Source organism: Dendrobates tinctorius, unplaced genomic scaffold, assembly GCF_039654945.1.
Source record: "Dendrobates tinctorius isolate UK_male_01 unplaced genomic scaffold, ASM3965494v1 ptg000307l, whole genome shotgun sequence".
Lineage (NCBI taxonomy): Eukaryota > Metazoa > Chordata > Amphibia > Anura > Dendrobatidae > Dendrobates > Dendrobates tinctorius.
The window spans coordinates 754,324-769,312 of record NW_027361974.1 but is presented as its reverse complement, the minus strand read 5'-3'; the positions used below and the strand labels follow the sequence as shown (position 1 = coordinate 769,312).

Genomic DNA, 14,989 nt, shown 5'->3' with positions numbered 1-14,989 from the left:
TTTATTTACTAGATCAGGGAGAGGTTTTGAAGAAGTGCCTCCTCTCTGGTTGACCTAGAACATCAATTTATTTATAATGCCAACATTTTAGGCGTTTTAGGTTTCTTTGCTTTCATCACTCAAAATCTTTTCAAGAAAGTGTTATCTGTATGAGACAACCTCTTGCAGGCAATAATGAGCTCAGGTCTTTTTCCCCCACTTTCTTCACTATCGTCTAAGGCCTCTTTCACACATCTGGTTTTTGTCATCCGGCACGATGCGGCGAAATTTTTAATAACCGGATCCAGCACCGGATCCGGTTTTGTCCCATAAGCTTTCATGGGCGCCGCATCGTGCCGGATGGTTATGCGTCGTGTCCGGTTGTTGCCGGACACAGCATAAATTAGCCGTCCGGCATCTGCAAAAAACGTTCCCTGCAACGTTTTTTGTCAGCGCCGGACCGGCTTTTTCCACAGCGCATGCCCGGACTCTGAGAATGTTAACCCCACAAGTGCCCGGCGAGAGAGAGAGATCTCTCTGTCACCCGGACACTTGTGAGAGATCTCTCTCGCCGGGCACTTGTGGGGTTAACACTCACAGTGTCTGGGTGAGAGAGAGAGATCTCTCTGTGGGGTTAACCCCACAAGTGCCCAGCAAGAGAGAGAGATTCTCTTACCTGGACACTAATGTTAACCCCCCATGTCTCTCTCTCCACCCCCCTCCCCTCTCCTCTCCTATCCTCTCCTCCCTCACCTCCCTTTCAGCAGCTGTCTCATTGGCTGCCTCTGTCCTGCGGCTCCTTTAATAATGTCCGAGCCGTATCGTCTCGCCGCACACACATCCGGTGTCACGGCTGCAGGCCGGATCCGGCGGCCCGGCTTTTCGCCGCACGCCGCCGGACCCCACACACCGGATGTGTGAAAGTAGCCTTACGTGCTTATTATCGGCTGCCGTTTGCCGTCTAATCGTATGTGATGATATATGATGTGGAAACATGATCCAGTTGCTTTGTCATAGCCACTTTATCATGTCTAGTTGTGGAGTGCGGTACATTGACCACCTATAAAGGACAAGTTGTCCAATGTGATTGTGAGCATTGGTCATACTGTCAACCAGAACATAGTCAGGGCTTGAAGCTTGTGGACGTTGTGGTGGTTGCCATTGCTACTTTGTCAGAACCGCGGTCTTCTGGAAAGCTTACTGATGTGTTGGCCAACTGTAATGTATTAACGGATGTGGATTTGGGTGAAATAAACCAAAATTTAGATTTCTCTGAATTTAACTATTATCAAAACATGAACCCTATCATTGAACGTGATCATCATGATCTTCTACCCAAGAACCTCGTTAACCTCCACATATACAATGTTGCTCATGAATCGCAAGAGTCGAACCAATCAGGTTGGATGAATTAGAAATTGCAGACAGATTTCTAAAAATTGTGAATGTCTTTATTAGGGTTCTTATTTAGTTCCTTTCAAGGAAATTTGAGTCATTAGTCAACCATGGGTCCATCTCATTCCATCATCTACCAACCATATCTGGCTTGGTAGATGCCATCCATCTCCGATAGTTTCCGAGTTCTCCACTCCCTTAATCCATAGAGTAGATGTCCTCTATAATAATGTGTGAAGAACGATGGCCAAGATTCCATGGTGCTACTGGGAAAGCCCTATGAGTCCAGAAATGTCCACCTAAAATATCGCCTCCTGTTAGTGTCTTTGGAGATCCCCATGAAGACCACCGATGGCTTTGTCTTTCCTGATCTGATTCTGAATTATGGATTCTACAAACTGGTGGTGTTTCATGTCCCTTCCATAGTTGTCTGGGCGATTTACATAAAAATATGAGGATGAATTTTGACTTTTCCGGGGCATAGCAGCTTCATGAAGGCTTTTCGGAAACTCATATGGCAGAGTGGGTAAAGGATAGGATTTATGGCAGAGTTTAACCAGAGAAGCCAAAAGGAGATCTCATAGAGGTAATGCTGAACGCAACGTCCATGGCAAGCCGCCCTGATGATCATTAAAAGTGTATACGGTGCCCAACAAAGGCCAAAAATGCACACAATAATGGCCAAGGACTTGGCCACTCTCTTGTCCCTCGAAAGCCTAAATCTATTGGCGATGCTGCTAGCCATGTCCGCCCTGACATTACAAGCGTTTTCCACCGTTTTGTAAAAACAGTCTTGGTGCTTTTTGGTCTGAACCTCAACTTGTAAAGGTGGTAGATCTTGGCTTATATTAAGGTCCAACGTGTGGCCCTTGAGTCTTTGAGATCTCCGACCTGCAGGACCAGTTTCGGAAGAAGTCAAGCAGGTGGTCTGTTTCTTAACGTCAATGTGAGGTCGGTCAGCTGGTTTTACAAAAAATATTAAATGTTCTTTCTTTTTCCTCTGGAAAGTCATCTCACAGTGCTCATGGCCTTGGGCCAGTTCTTCGTTCCTCATCATGGTCCTCTTCTTGATATTGATGTAGATGCTCAGATTGAAATAGGTGACGCTAATGAATGGCGTAAAGAACTCCACGGTGGAGGCAATCATCAGAAAGTACCAGTTGTAGTAAAACTCCACGTAACATTCTCCATCTGGTAAGATTGTGGTTCTTGCGATGTACTCCCAGCTGATAATGGCCGGGCCGTAGAGAAGAAAGGCGGCCACCCATACTAGCAACATTTTTAAGACTGCATTTCTAGTCATTCCTTTTTGGGCTCTGTAGGACACCTAAGGCACGTAGGAAAAAGAAGGATTTAGTTATATTCTTGTACCTAGGAGCAGTATTATAGTAGTTATATTCTTGTATATAGGGAGCAGTATTATAGTAGTTGTATTCTTGTACATAGGGGGCAGTATTATAGTTGTATTCTTGTACATAGGAGCAGTATTATAGTAGTTATATTCTTGTACATAGGAGCAGTATTATAGTAGTTATATTCTTGTACATAGGGGGCAGTATTATAGTAGTTATATTCTTGTACATAGGGGGCAGTATTATAGTAGTTATATTCTTGTACATAGGAGCAGTATTATAGTAGTTATATTCTTGTACATAGGAGCAATATTATAGTAGTTATATTCTTGTACATAGGAGCAATATTATAGTAGTTATATTCTTGTACATAGGAGCAGTATTATAGTAGTTATATTCTTGTACATAGGAGCAGTATTATAGTAGTTAGGAGCAGTATTATAGTAGTTATATTCTTGTACATAGGGACAGTATTATAGTAGTTATATTCTTGTACATAGGGACAGTATTATAGTAGTTATATTCTTGTACATAGGGACAGTATTATAGTAGTTATATTCTTGTACATAGGGGCAGTATTATAGTAGTTGTATTCTTGTACATAGGAGCAGTATTATAGTAGTTATATTCTTGTACATAGGGACAGTATTATAGTAGTTATATTCTTGTACATAGGAACAGTATTATAGTAGTTATATTCTTGTACAGAGGGAGCAGTATTATAGTAGATATATTCTTGTACATAGGGGGCAGTATTATAGTAGTTATATTCTTGTACATAGGAGCAGTATTATAGTAGTTATATTCTTGTACATAGGGGGCAGTATTATAGTAGTTGTATTCTTGTACATAGGAGCAGTATTATAGTAGTTATATTCTTGTACATAGGGGCAGTATTATAGTAGTTATATTGTTGTACATAGGAACAGTATTATAGTAGTTATATTCTTGTACATAGGAGCAGTATTATAGTAGTTATAGTCTTGTACATAGGGACAGTATTATAGTAGTTATAGTCTTGTACATAGGGACAGTATTATAGTAGTTATATTCTTGTATATAGGGGCAGTATTATAGTAGTTATATTCTTGTACATAGGAGCAGTATTATAGTAGTTATATTCTTGTACATAGGGGGCAGTATTATAGTAGTTGTATTCTTGTACATAGGGGCAGTATTATAGTAGTTATATTGTTGTACATAGGAACAGTATTATAGTAGTTATATTCTTGTACATAGGAGCAGTATTATAGTAGTTATAGTCTTGTACATAGGGACAGTATTATAGTAGTTATATTCTTGTATATAGGGGCAGTATTATAGTAGTTATATTCTTGTACATAGGGACAGTATTATAGTAGTTGTATTCTTGTACATAGGCGCAGTATTATAGTAGTTATATTCTTGTACATAGGAGCAGTATTATAGTAGTTATATTCTTGTACATAGGGCAGTATTATAGTAGTATATTCTTGTACATGGGGAGCAGTATTATAGTAGTTATATTCTTGTACATAGGGGGCAGTGTTGTGAGTTCATTTTTCCCTTCACCATTGAGGTCTGATGAACTCCCTCCTCTGGTGAAGGAAGGTAGTGAGACTGATTACCAAACACCTGGGCAGCTAGATGATAACTGGGTGGCTGGAATTGAGGACTGGATATAAGGCTGCCGCCGCCCTTCTTCCTGGCTGGTGATTTTCCTGTGGGATTCTTGGAGACCAGTCTGATTCCTGCGTCTCAAAGCTAAATTTTTCTGCTCTGCTTTGTACTCTTCAGTTTTGTTTTTGTTTTGCCTTGTTTTTTGGGAGTTCTGCTATCCCCGGCCGGGGGTGAGCTGAATTCCATTTTTGTCTCTGATCTGTTGATCTTTTGCTCTGCCTTCAGAATATACCTGAGTGCTGATATAGTCTTTTGAAGCCTAGCGACTTCAGGGCCTGTTTTTCCTATCAGTCGGTTGGCTCATTTTGATAGGGTTTTTGCGGATGGCAGACAGCAGCTTTCCTATCCTGTCCTATGTAGTTAGCTTGGGCCCCATCATTTGCTCAACCTATCTTTCTATCTGTGTTAGTGTTTTCATCTTGCTTCACCGTCATTATATGTTGGGGGCTGCCTATTGCTTTGGGGTCTGCTCTGGGGCAGTTTAGTTTTTCCCCTTTCTGTCTTTAGGCTATGTAGCTCCCCGGCTGTGATCGAGGGGTCTAGGGCACCGTAGGAACCCCCCACGGCTACTGCTAGTTGTTGTGGATAGGTTCAGGGGTCTGCAATCCGATAGCTGCCAACATCTCTGGTTTTTCTGGACTTAGCTGGTATTTTGTTTTTTCCTCCTTCGGTGACTCATCATAACAGGGCAGTATTATAGTAGTTATATTCTTGTACATAGGAGCATTATTATAGTAGTTATATTCTTGTACATAGGGACAGCATTATACTAGTTATATTCTTGTACATAGGGGACAGTATTATACTAGTTATATTCTTGTACATAGGAGGCAGTATTATAGTAGTTATATTCTTGTACATAGGGGGCAGTATTATAGTAGTTATATTCTTGTACATAGGGGCAGTATTATAGTAGATATATTCTTGTACATAGGGGCAGTATTATAGTAGATATATTCTTGTACATAGGGGGCAGTATTATAGTAGTTATATTCTTGTACATAGGAGCAGTATTATAGTAGTTATATTCTTGTACATAGGGGGCAGTATTATAGTAGTTGTATTCTTGTACATAGGAGCAGTATTATAGTAGTTATATTCTTGTACATAGGGGCAGTATTATAGTAGTTATATTCTTGTACATAGGAACAGTATTATAGTAGTTATATTCTTGTACATAGGAGCAGTATTATAGTAGTTATAGTCTTGTACATAGGGACAGTATTATAGTAGTTATATTCTTGTATATAGGGGCAGTATTATAGTAGTTATATTCTTGTACATAGGGACAGTATTATAGTAGTTGTATTCTTGTACATAGGCGCAGTATTATAGTAGTTATATTCTTGTACATAGGAGCAGTATTATAGTAGTTATATTCTTGTACATAGGGCAGTATTATAGTAGTTATATTCTTGTACATAGGGGGCAGTGTTGTGAGTTCATTTTTCCCTTCACCATTGAGGTCTGATGAACTCCCTCCTCTGGTGAAGGAAGGTAGTGAGACTGATTACCAAACACCTGGGCAGCTAGATGATAACTGGGTGGCTGGAATTGAGGACTGGATATAAGGCTGCCGCCGCCCTTCTTCCTGGCTGGTTATTTTCCTGTGGGATTCTTGGAGACCAGTCTGATTCCTGCGTCTCAAAGCTAAATTTTTCTGCTCTGCTTTGTACTCTTCAGTTTTGTTTTTGTTTTGCCTTGTTTTTTGGGAGTTCTGCCATCCCCGGCCGGGGGTGAGCTGAATTCCATTTTTGTCTCTGATCTGTTGATCTTTTGCTCTGCCTTCAGAATATACCTGAGTGCTGATATAGTCTTTTGAAGCCTAGCGACTTCAGGGCCTGTTTTTCCTATCAGTCGGTTGCCTCATTTTGATAGGGTTTTTGCGGATGGCAGACAGCAGCTTTCCTATCCTGTCCTATGTAGTTAGCTTGGGCCCCATCATTTGCTCAACCTATCTTTCTATCTGTGTTAGTGTTTTCATCTTGCTTCACCGTCATTATATGTTGGGGGCTGCCTATTGCTTTGGGGTCTGCTCTGGGGCAGTTTAGTTTTTCCCCTTTCTGTCTTTAGGCTATGTAGCTCCCCGGCTGTGATCGAGGGGTCTAGGGCACCGTAGGAACCCCCCACGGCTACTGCTAGTTGTTGTGGATAGGTTCAGGGGTCTGCAATCCGATAGCTGCCAACATCTCTGGTTTTTCTGGACTTAGCAGGTATTTTGTTTTTTCCTCCTTCAGTGACTCATCATAACAGGGCAGTATTATAGTAGTTATATTCTTGTACATAGGGGCAGTATTATAGTAGTTATATTCTTGTACATAGGGAGCAGTATTATAGTAGTTATATTCTTGTACATAGGGGGCAGTATTATAATAATTATATTCTTGTACATAGGGGCAGTATTATAGTAACTATATTCTTGTACATAGGGGGCAGTATTATAGTAGTTATATTCTTGTACATAGGGGCAGTATTATAATAATTATATTCTTGTACATAGGGACAGTATTATAGTAGTTATATTCTTGTACATAGGGGCAGTATTATAGTAGTTATATTCTTGTATGTAGGGGCAGTATTATAGTAGTTATATTCTTGTACATAGGAGCAGTATTATAGTAGTTATATTCTTGTACATAGGGGGCAGTATTATAGCAGTTATATTCTTGTACATAGGGGGCAGTATTATAGCAGTTATATTATTTCCTATAACTTGGTCTTGTTTATTAGGTCATTAGTTGATTAATCTTTGTGACCTTTTTCTTTGGTTCTTTTGTTTTATACTTGCACATATTTGTATTTTCCGGTTTTTGTTATTTTTCTCATCATGTCGATGGTAGCATGTTGCAGAGTTATACTCCTGAATTCCCGCTGTGTTTGTATTATTAATATAAATGCCTGGTTTTGCTGCCGCTTTGTAGCATTTTTGTGTCTCTAGAATTTCCTTTATATGTAGACCCTATGGAATAATGGTAAAACACTGCTAATTACCTGGCTCCTTGCTGTAGAGCTATTTAGCACTTAGTGGATGTGGTTGGAGCAGGCTGGTTTGCAGGTTTCTTGTGTTCAGAGAGCACAGATTGTTCACTGGCTGCGTCTGTACTGAGCCCGGTAATGTAATTATAGGCTTGGATATATTGGTAAATGGAAGTGCAACGAGTATTCATTCCATAAAGAGAATGAAAAAATGCGCTAATTGGTCTTCAAGGACGAGATTCATTGTGACCTCTGAGGAGCACTCGACACGCGGTGTGAAGGGCAGTGTGTAAATACCCTGCGCGATGGATGCGGGCGCCGGCTCCTAATGGATAAATAAGCCGTAATCATCGACGGGGGAAGCGTTCTACTATCGACCTGGAGAGTGCACGAACCGGAGGGTATAATGACTGTGAGTGGAGTTAGAGGTGAATCTGTGGATGGACTCTTTCCTTAGAGGAAATTGGGGGAGGGGAACTACCACCTATTTTTTCAAAGCAAGAGAGGTTGTGGGGGTATGGGACTACCCCTTAGTTGTCGAAGCAAGAGGTTCTTGTGGAGGGGAGGACTACCCCCTAGTTTTCAAAGAGAGGTTCTTAAGGGTGGGACTACCTCGTAGTTTTCAAAGCAAGAGGTTTTTTTGGGGGACTAACCACTAGTTGTCGAAGCAAGAGAGGTTCTTCGGGGGGGGGGGGGGACTACCTCCATAGTTTTCAAGGGAACAGAGGTTCTTGAGGGGGGGACTAAAGTTTTTTTTGGGGGTTGCCTACCCCCTAGTTGTCAAAATGAGAGGGTCTTGGGGAGGGGAGGGACTTCCTCAGTTTTAAAAGCAAGAGTTTTTTAGGGGAACTACCCCCTAGTTGTCAAAGTAAGAGAGGTTCTTGAGGGTGATTACCCCCTAGTTGTTAAAGCGAGGTTTTTTTTGGGGGGGACTACTCCTTAATTGTCAAAGCAGGGAGGTTTTTTGGGGGACTACTCCTTAGTTGTCAAAGCAAGAGAGCTTGTTGAGGGACTACCCCCAGGTTGTCAAAGCACGAGAGGTTCTTGGGGTGGGCTACCCCCTAGTTGTCAAAACGAGAGGTTCTTGGGAGGGGACTACCCACTGTTTGTCAAAGCAATAGAGACTCGTGTGGAGGACTACTCCTTAGTTGGTAAAACAAGAAAAGTTTTTTGGGGGACTACCCCCTAGTTTCCAAAGAAAGCGATTCTTGAGGGGGGACTACCTTATAGTTTTCAAAGAAAGAGGTTCTTGGGGGGGGGGGGGGGGGGGGGGGGGGACTGCCCAATAGTTGTCAAAACAGAGAGGTTCACTGGGGGACTGCCCCCTAGTTGTCAAAACAGAGGTTCATTGGGGGACTGCCCCCTAGTTGTCAAATCGAGAGGTCCTTGGGGCGGGGACTACCTCTTAGGTGTCAAATTAAGAGAGTTTCATGGGTGGAGGGGACTACCGCCTCCTTGTTATGGCAATGAGGTCCTGCCAAGAATGACCCTTGAGTGGACTCGGGGGTATTGTTATAAGGTTATGGTCCCATTTCATGATGCCACATGTAGCCAAAGCTCATGCCCACCACCATGGATGAATGAGCGCAGAAGTTTGCATTCATGACCATAGACTTAGAATGGAGTAGAAATGTGACCACTCCTCCATTCAAAAGGGGGCAAACAAGACCCTTTTCTAATATCAGGGGGAGCCCCAGTGTTTGCCCCCCTCCGATCCAAAAGTCTTCTAAACATAAAAAGAAAAAAAAATTACAGGTGGATACTTATAAAATAGACTTCAAAAAAGTCTAAAAAAAAAATAAGGTGCAAATTAAAGACAAAAAAAGTCAAAAAGTAGACAAAAATTAAGACAATATATCAGAGGCAATGTGTGACGTTGTGTACACACGACTATCACTCCTATCATTCTGCACTGATGCGCCTCCTAGACTCCGTCATGGAGAATGTCCACTCGTTAGGTCAGTCTCTGCATTCCCGAGAAGAGGATTTTCCAGGCTGACACCTGCGAGGACAAAGCCGTCTGCTGAAAGTAATAATTACATTTATTTTATGCATTTGTCACCTTTATGGAGCCAAGACTGAAAGCTGTTGATGCAGTGAAAAATCTATCGCAAGTGATGGGAAATTAGATTCGTTGGAGCGTATCTGGTTAATTCAGGAGACTCTTAAAGGGGTTGTCCCTTTTTTTTTTTTTTTTTTATTTAAATGCCGATATTTGGGGATAAAATCTTTTTCTGTAATTGGGTTTCATTTAAAATGTTTCACCGTTTCCCTTCTATAACCTGTATGGCAGGCTGTGGAATGAGTTAACTTAGAATCCATCAGTGAGCTCATTCTAACAGTCTTATGGGAGAGGTTATTGGTCTTTTATTTGTATTTGATTTTTAAGCTGGAAGTGCGGAGAAACCAAAAAGCCAATAACTGATCAGTCAATAAGTCAAATGGCATAATTTTTTCATGAAACCCAATTGCAAAAATGATTTATAGCCCCAATTAAACTGCTCTAGATCTGATCCTGTCTTGCTGAGCTGCAGTACCAGACACCGCCTATGGGCAAGGGTGGCGCTATTTTTGTAATGCACGCAATGGAAAAGTATGCCAATCCCACAAAGTATAGCCTATAACCTAGGCTCCCTGAGTTTTATAGCCAGCCTCTATACTGTACACAGGTGGCCTGCTGGGACTTGTAGTGATGCAATGCAATAAATTCTGAAAGCTCCATTACCGCCTTAGTGACCGAGATGAATCTGTCGTAGCTGATGAGGACGATGTTGAAGACGGAGGCGGTGCACAGCAGGTAGTCCATGACCAGCCACAACTTGCACAATCCTTTCCCGAACTTCCACTGTCCCGTCAGGACATAAGGGATGTAGAGTGGGATGCAGAAGCCACCTGACGAGGAAAAACAGTCAGAGACCCCCGTAAGGAAAATGTCCTTCCGTGTCAGTCTGCGGTCAGCGACCAGAGGAAGGCACCAAGAATGTATCAGCGATGTGCGATATTCCATCATGGGATTTCCGACAGTTCCGAAACAACTACTCCTGACATGCTTTCATTTCCTAGCGCTTGCTGGGAGTTGTAGTCTGCCTTGAATATTGAAGGTTACAGGAGAAAGAAGTGGAGTTGGACCTCAAAAACTAAAACGCCCATCATACCCTGCCCACTCCGAATCTATCCCGTCCAAATAATATATAAACAACGCCCATCACGCCCTGTCCAGTCCGACTCTTTCCCATCGAAATATATAAACAACTCCCATCACGCCCTGTCCAGTCCAACTCTATCGCATCCAAATAATATATAAACAACTCCCATCACGCCCTGTCCAGTCCAACTCTATCCCATCCAAATATATAAACAACTCCCATCACGCCCTGTCCACTCCGAATCTATCCCGTCCAAATATATAAACAACTCCCATCACGCCCTGTCCAGTCCGACTTTCCCATCCAAATAATATATAAACAACCCCCATCACGCCCTGTCCAGTCCAACTCTATCCCATCCAAATATATAAACAACTCCCATCACGCCCTGTCCACTCCGAATCTATCCCGTCCAAATAATATATAAACAACGCCCATCACGCCCTGTCCATTCCGATTTTCCCATCCAAATATATAAACAACTCTCATCACGCCCTGTCCAGTCCGACTCTATCCCATCCAAATATATAAACAACTCCCATCACGCCCTGTCCAGTCCAACTCTATCCCATCCAAATATATAAACAACTCCCATCACACCCTGTCCACTCCGAATCTATCCCGTCCAAATAATTTTAAACAACTCCCTTCACGCCCTGTCCAGTCCGACTCTATCCCATCCAAATAATATATAAACAACTCCCTTCATGCCCTGTCCAGTCCGAATCTATCCCATCCAAATAATATATAAACTCCCATCATGCCCTGTCCAGTCCGAATCTATCCCATCCAAATAATATATAAACAACTCCCATCACGCCCTGTCCAGTCCGACTCTTTCCCATCCAAATATATAAACAACTCTCATCACGCCCTGTCCAGTCCGACTCTATCCCATCCAAATATATAAACAACTCCCATCACGCCCTGTCCAGTCCAACTCTATCCCATCCAAATATATAAACAACTCCCATCACACCCTGTCCACTCCGAATCTATCCCGTCCAAATAATTTTAAACAACTCCCTTCACGCCCTGTCCAGTCCGACTCTATCCCATCCAAATAATATATAAACAACTCCCTTCATGCCCTGTCCAGTCCGAATCTATCCCATCCAAATAATATATAAACTCCCATCATGCCCTGTCCAGTCCGAATCTATCCCATCCAAATAATATATAAACAACTCCCATCACGCCCTGTCCAGTCCGACTCTTTCCCATCCAAATATATAAACAACTCTCATCACGCCCTGTCCAGTCCGACTCTATCCCATCCAAATATATAAACAACTCCCATCACGCCCTGTCCAGTCCAACTCTATCCCATCCAAATATATAAACAACTCCCATCACACCCTGTCCACTCCGAATCTATCCCGTCCAAATAATTTTAAACAACTCCCTTCACGCCCTGTCCAGTCCGACTCTATCCCATCCAAATAATATATAAACAACTCCCTTCATGCCCTGTCCAGTCCGAATCTATCCCATCCAAATAATATATAAACTCCCATCATGCCCTGTCCAGTCCGAATCTATCCCATCCAAATAATATATAAACAACTCCCATCACGCCCTGTCCAGTCCGACTCTTTCCCATCCAAATATATAAACCGCTCCCATCACGCCCTGTCCAGTCCTGACTCTTTCCCATCCAAATAATATATAAACAACTCCCATCATGCCCTGTCCAGTCCAACTCTATCCCATCCAAATATATAAACAACTCCCATCACGCCCTGTCCACTCCGAATCTATCCCGTCCAAATAATATATAAACAACGCCCATCACGCCCTGTCCATTCCGACTTTCCCATCCAAATATATAAACAACTCTCATCACGCCCTGTCCAGTCCAACTCTATCCCATCCAAATATATAAACAACTCCCATCACGCCCTGTCCAGTCCAACTCTATCCCATCCAAATATATAAACTCCCATCACACCCTGTCCACTCCGAATCTATCCCGTCCAAATAATTTTAAACAACTCCCTTCACGCCCTGTCCAGTCCGACTCTATCCCATCCAAATAATATATAAACAACTAGGGCGGCACGGTGGCTCAGTGGTTAGAATCCCACCAAGGACAACATCTGCAAGGAGTTTGTATGTTCTCCCCGTGTTTGCGTGGGTTTCCTCCGGGTACTCCGGTTTCCTCCCACATTCCAAAGACATACTGATAGGGAATTTAGATTGTGAGCCCCATCGGGGACAGTGATGATGTGTGCAAACTGTAAAGCGCTGCGGAATATGTTAGCGCTATATAAAAATAAAGATTTATTTATTTATTTAAACAACTCCCTTCACGCCCTGTCCAGTCCGAATCTATCCCATCCAAATAATATATAAACAACTCCCTTCACGCCCTGTCCCATCCAAATAATATATAAACAACTCCCATCACGCCCTGTCCAGTCCGAATCTCTCTTCTTCCAAATCTCTAACTTGAGTTTTAAACTACAACTCCCATCATGCCCTGATGGCCCTTAAGGGATTTGGAGTTTACCCCTTGTCATTGTCCAACTTCACTTTAACTACAACTCCCATGGAGCCCAGACCGCCCCTAAACGGAGAGTCGTAGTCTACTTCTTGTCCCATTCTTCCATCTTGAGTTTTAAAAAAAACTACAACTCCCATCAAGCCCAACATGCTCAGTGTTCTAGTCTTAGAACAAGCTGGCGAGCTGCCGGTTGTGGACTTACGGGGGGGGGGGGGACTGCGTCTCTAGAATTGGTTATGGGGGGCGCACAAAATACTCACCCACTAAGAAATCGGCGATGGCCAGGTTGAGAAAGAAGAAATTTCCTTGCGTCCTTAACCCCTTATCAACCACAAAAGCCAAAATGACCAGAGCGTTGCCCAACACGGTTGCCAGCACCATGAGGATCATGAGGACCGCCAGCACGATGGAGACGCTGGGTGTGAACTGTCCGTAGTGCTGAAACTGCTCCTCGCCGTTGGCCAAGCATTTATTCCCAGGCTGGTTGTCTACAGTTGAGCTGTTCACTCCTGACATTGCTGCTGCTGGGAATCAGGGAAAAGGGGTGGGAAAAAAAAGCCAAAAATCCCAAAGCAAAGGGTCACATCATTAGAGAGCAGAACCTGCTGCCCGGACCGGTGGGCTTCATCTGTGTACTGAGTGAAAATCCCAAACTCCGAGCCTTCTGGTTCCTGCAGATGTAATACCCAGACTCCTAGCACGGCAGCAAATACACAGCAGGCAATGTAGGGACTGAGCAGTGATGGACAGCCCTATAGCGCCACCTTTAGGGAAGAAGTGGTAATATAGTCAAGAGAAAATCTTATGAACCATTAATAGGCGCTCCAGAGAAGATAATAGCCCATAGCATCATGCAACGAGTCTACAAAATGAGCTCTAGCCTGGAGTAAGTCTGACCCCACTTAGAATTCTTCAAGTCAGTAGCTGGAGGATGTTTTTTTTTTTTTCAGATTCTGAAAATTTCAAAAACAGGCTATACTAAGCCTACCCTTATTAAGTAATAGGGTTATAGCCCATAGCACCATGCTACGAGTCGACAGAATCAGCTCTGACCTTGAGTAAGTCTGACCCCACTTACAATTCTTCATGACAGTAGCTGGAGGATTTATTTTTTTTCAACAGATTCTGAAAAAGCTACATTAAGCCTACCCTTATTAATTAATAGGGGCTCTAGAGAATAATCTAACCCATAGTACCACGCAATAAATCTAGAAAATGAGCACTAGTCTTGGGTAAGGCTTAGTAATTTTCTAGTTGGTATTTGGAGAATTTTTTTTCCAGATTCTGAAGCAGGCTATACTAAACCTACCCTTATTAATTAATAGGGGCTCTAGAGAAGAATATATCCCTAATAGTAGTGAAGCCAATAAAATCTCTAGTTAAATATGGAAACTGTCAACAAGCAGCTGTGTTTTTATTTAGTACTGTGATATTCTCGCTGTTTTTAGATACAGCTTTTTTTGTCTAGTTCACTAATGTAAAAACCATAATTTCTTGCATTTTTTAATACCCTCTTGCAAACTTTGTACCTGGAAACTGTCAACAAGCAGCTGTTGTTTGATCTCTCTTTTTATATTAGTACTTTGCCACTATTGTTATCTGTGGCTCTTTTTTGCTGATTTACGGATGTAAAAACCTTAATAATGTTTTGCATTTTTGTGCAGACAACACAATCTCCGTTTCTGTCTGGGAAACTGTCATCACGCTGCTGTTGACGGAACTTTATTCTTATTTTATCACTTTCTATAATGACTCACTGGTGTGATAATGCTTTACCTCTGGTTTGCTGATGTTAAAACCAAATTTCTTGCTTTTATGTGTAGACTACAAAAAGCTGGAAACTGTCAGCAAATTGCTTTTGACAGATCTCTATTCCTATAAGCAAAATACATTTTTTGCATGCTTTTAATGTTTTACATTAGCAATTTGCACTTGGGTCCTTGTTGATTGCGTTGGCGCTTTTTGGCCAGATATTG

The 14,989-nt window shown here is 42.3% G+C and overlaps 1 protein-coding gene across 1 annotated transcript; it reads right to left on the bottom strand.

Annotated features, from left to right (window-relative positions):
- Nucleotides 1-1,391: 1,391 nt before the first annotated feature.
- LOC141073550 (histamine H3 receptor-like) lies at nucleotides 1,392-13,727 on the bottom strand. The gene is made up of 3 exons (XM_073560813.1): nucleotides 13,274-13,727; nucleotides 10,087-10,253; nucleotides 1,392-2,701 (listed from the first exon to the last, which is right to left on the bottom strand). The coding sequence occupies exons 1-3, from the start codon at nucleotides 13,527-13,529 to the stop codon at nucleotides 1,814-1,816; spliced, it is 1,311 nt and encodes a 436-aa protein (XP_073416914.1). The 5' UTR covers nucleotides 13,530-13,727; the 3' UTR covers nucleotides 1,392-1,813.
- Nucleotides 13,728-14,989: the final 1,262 nt, after the last annotated feature.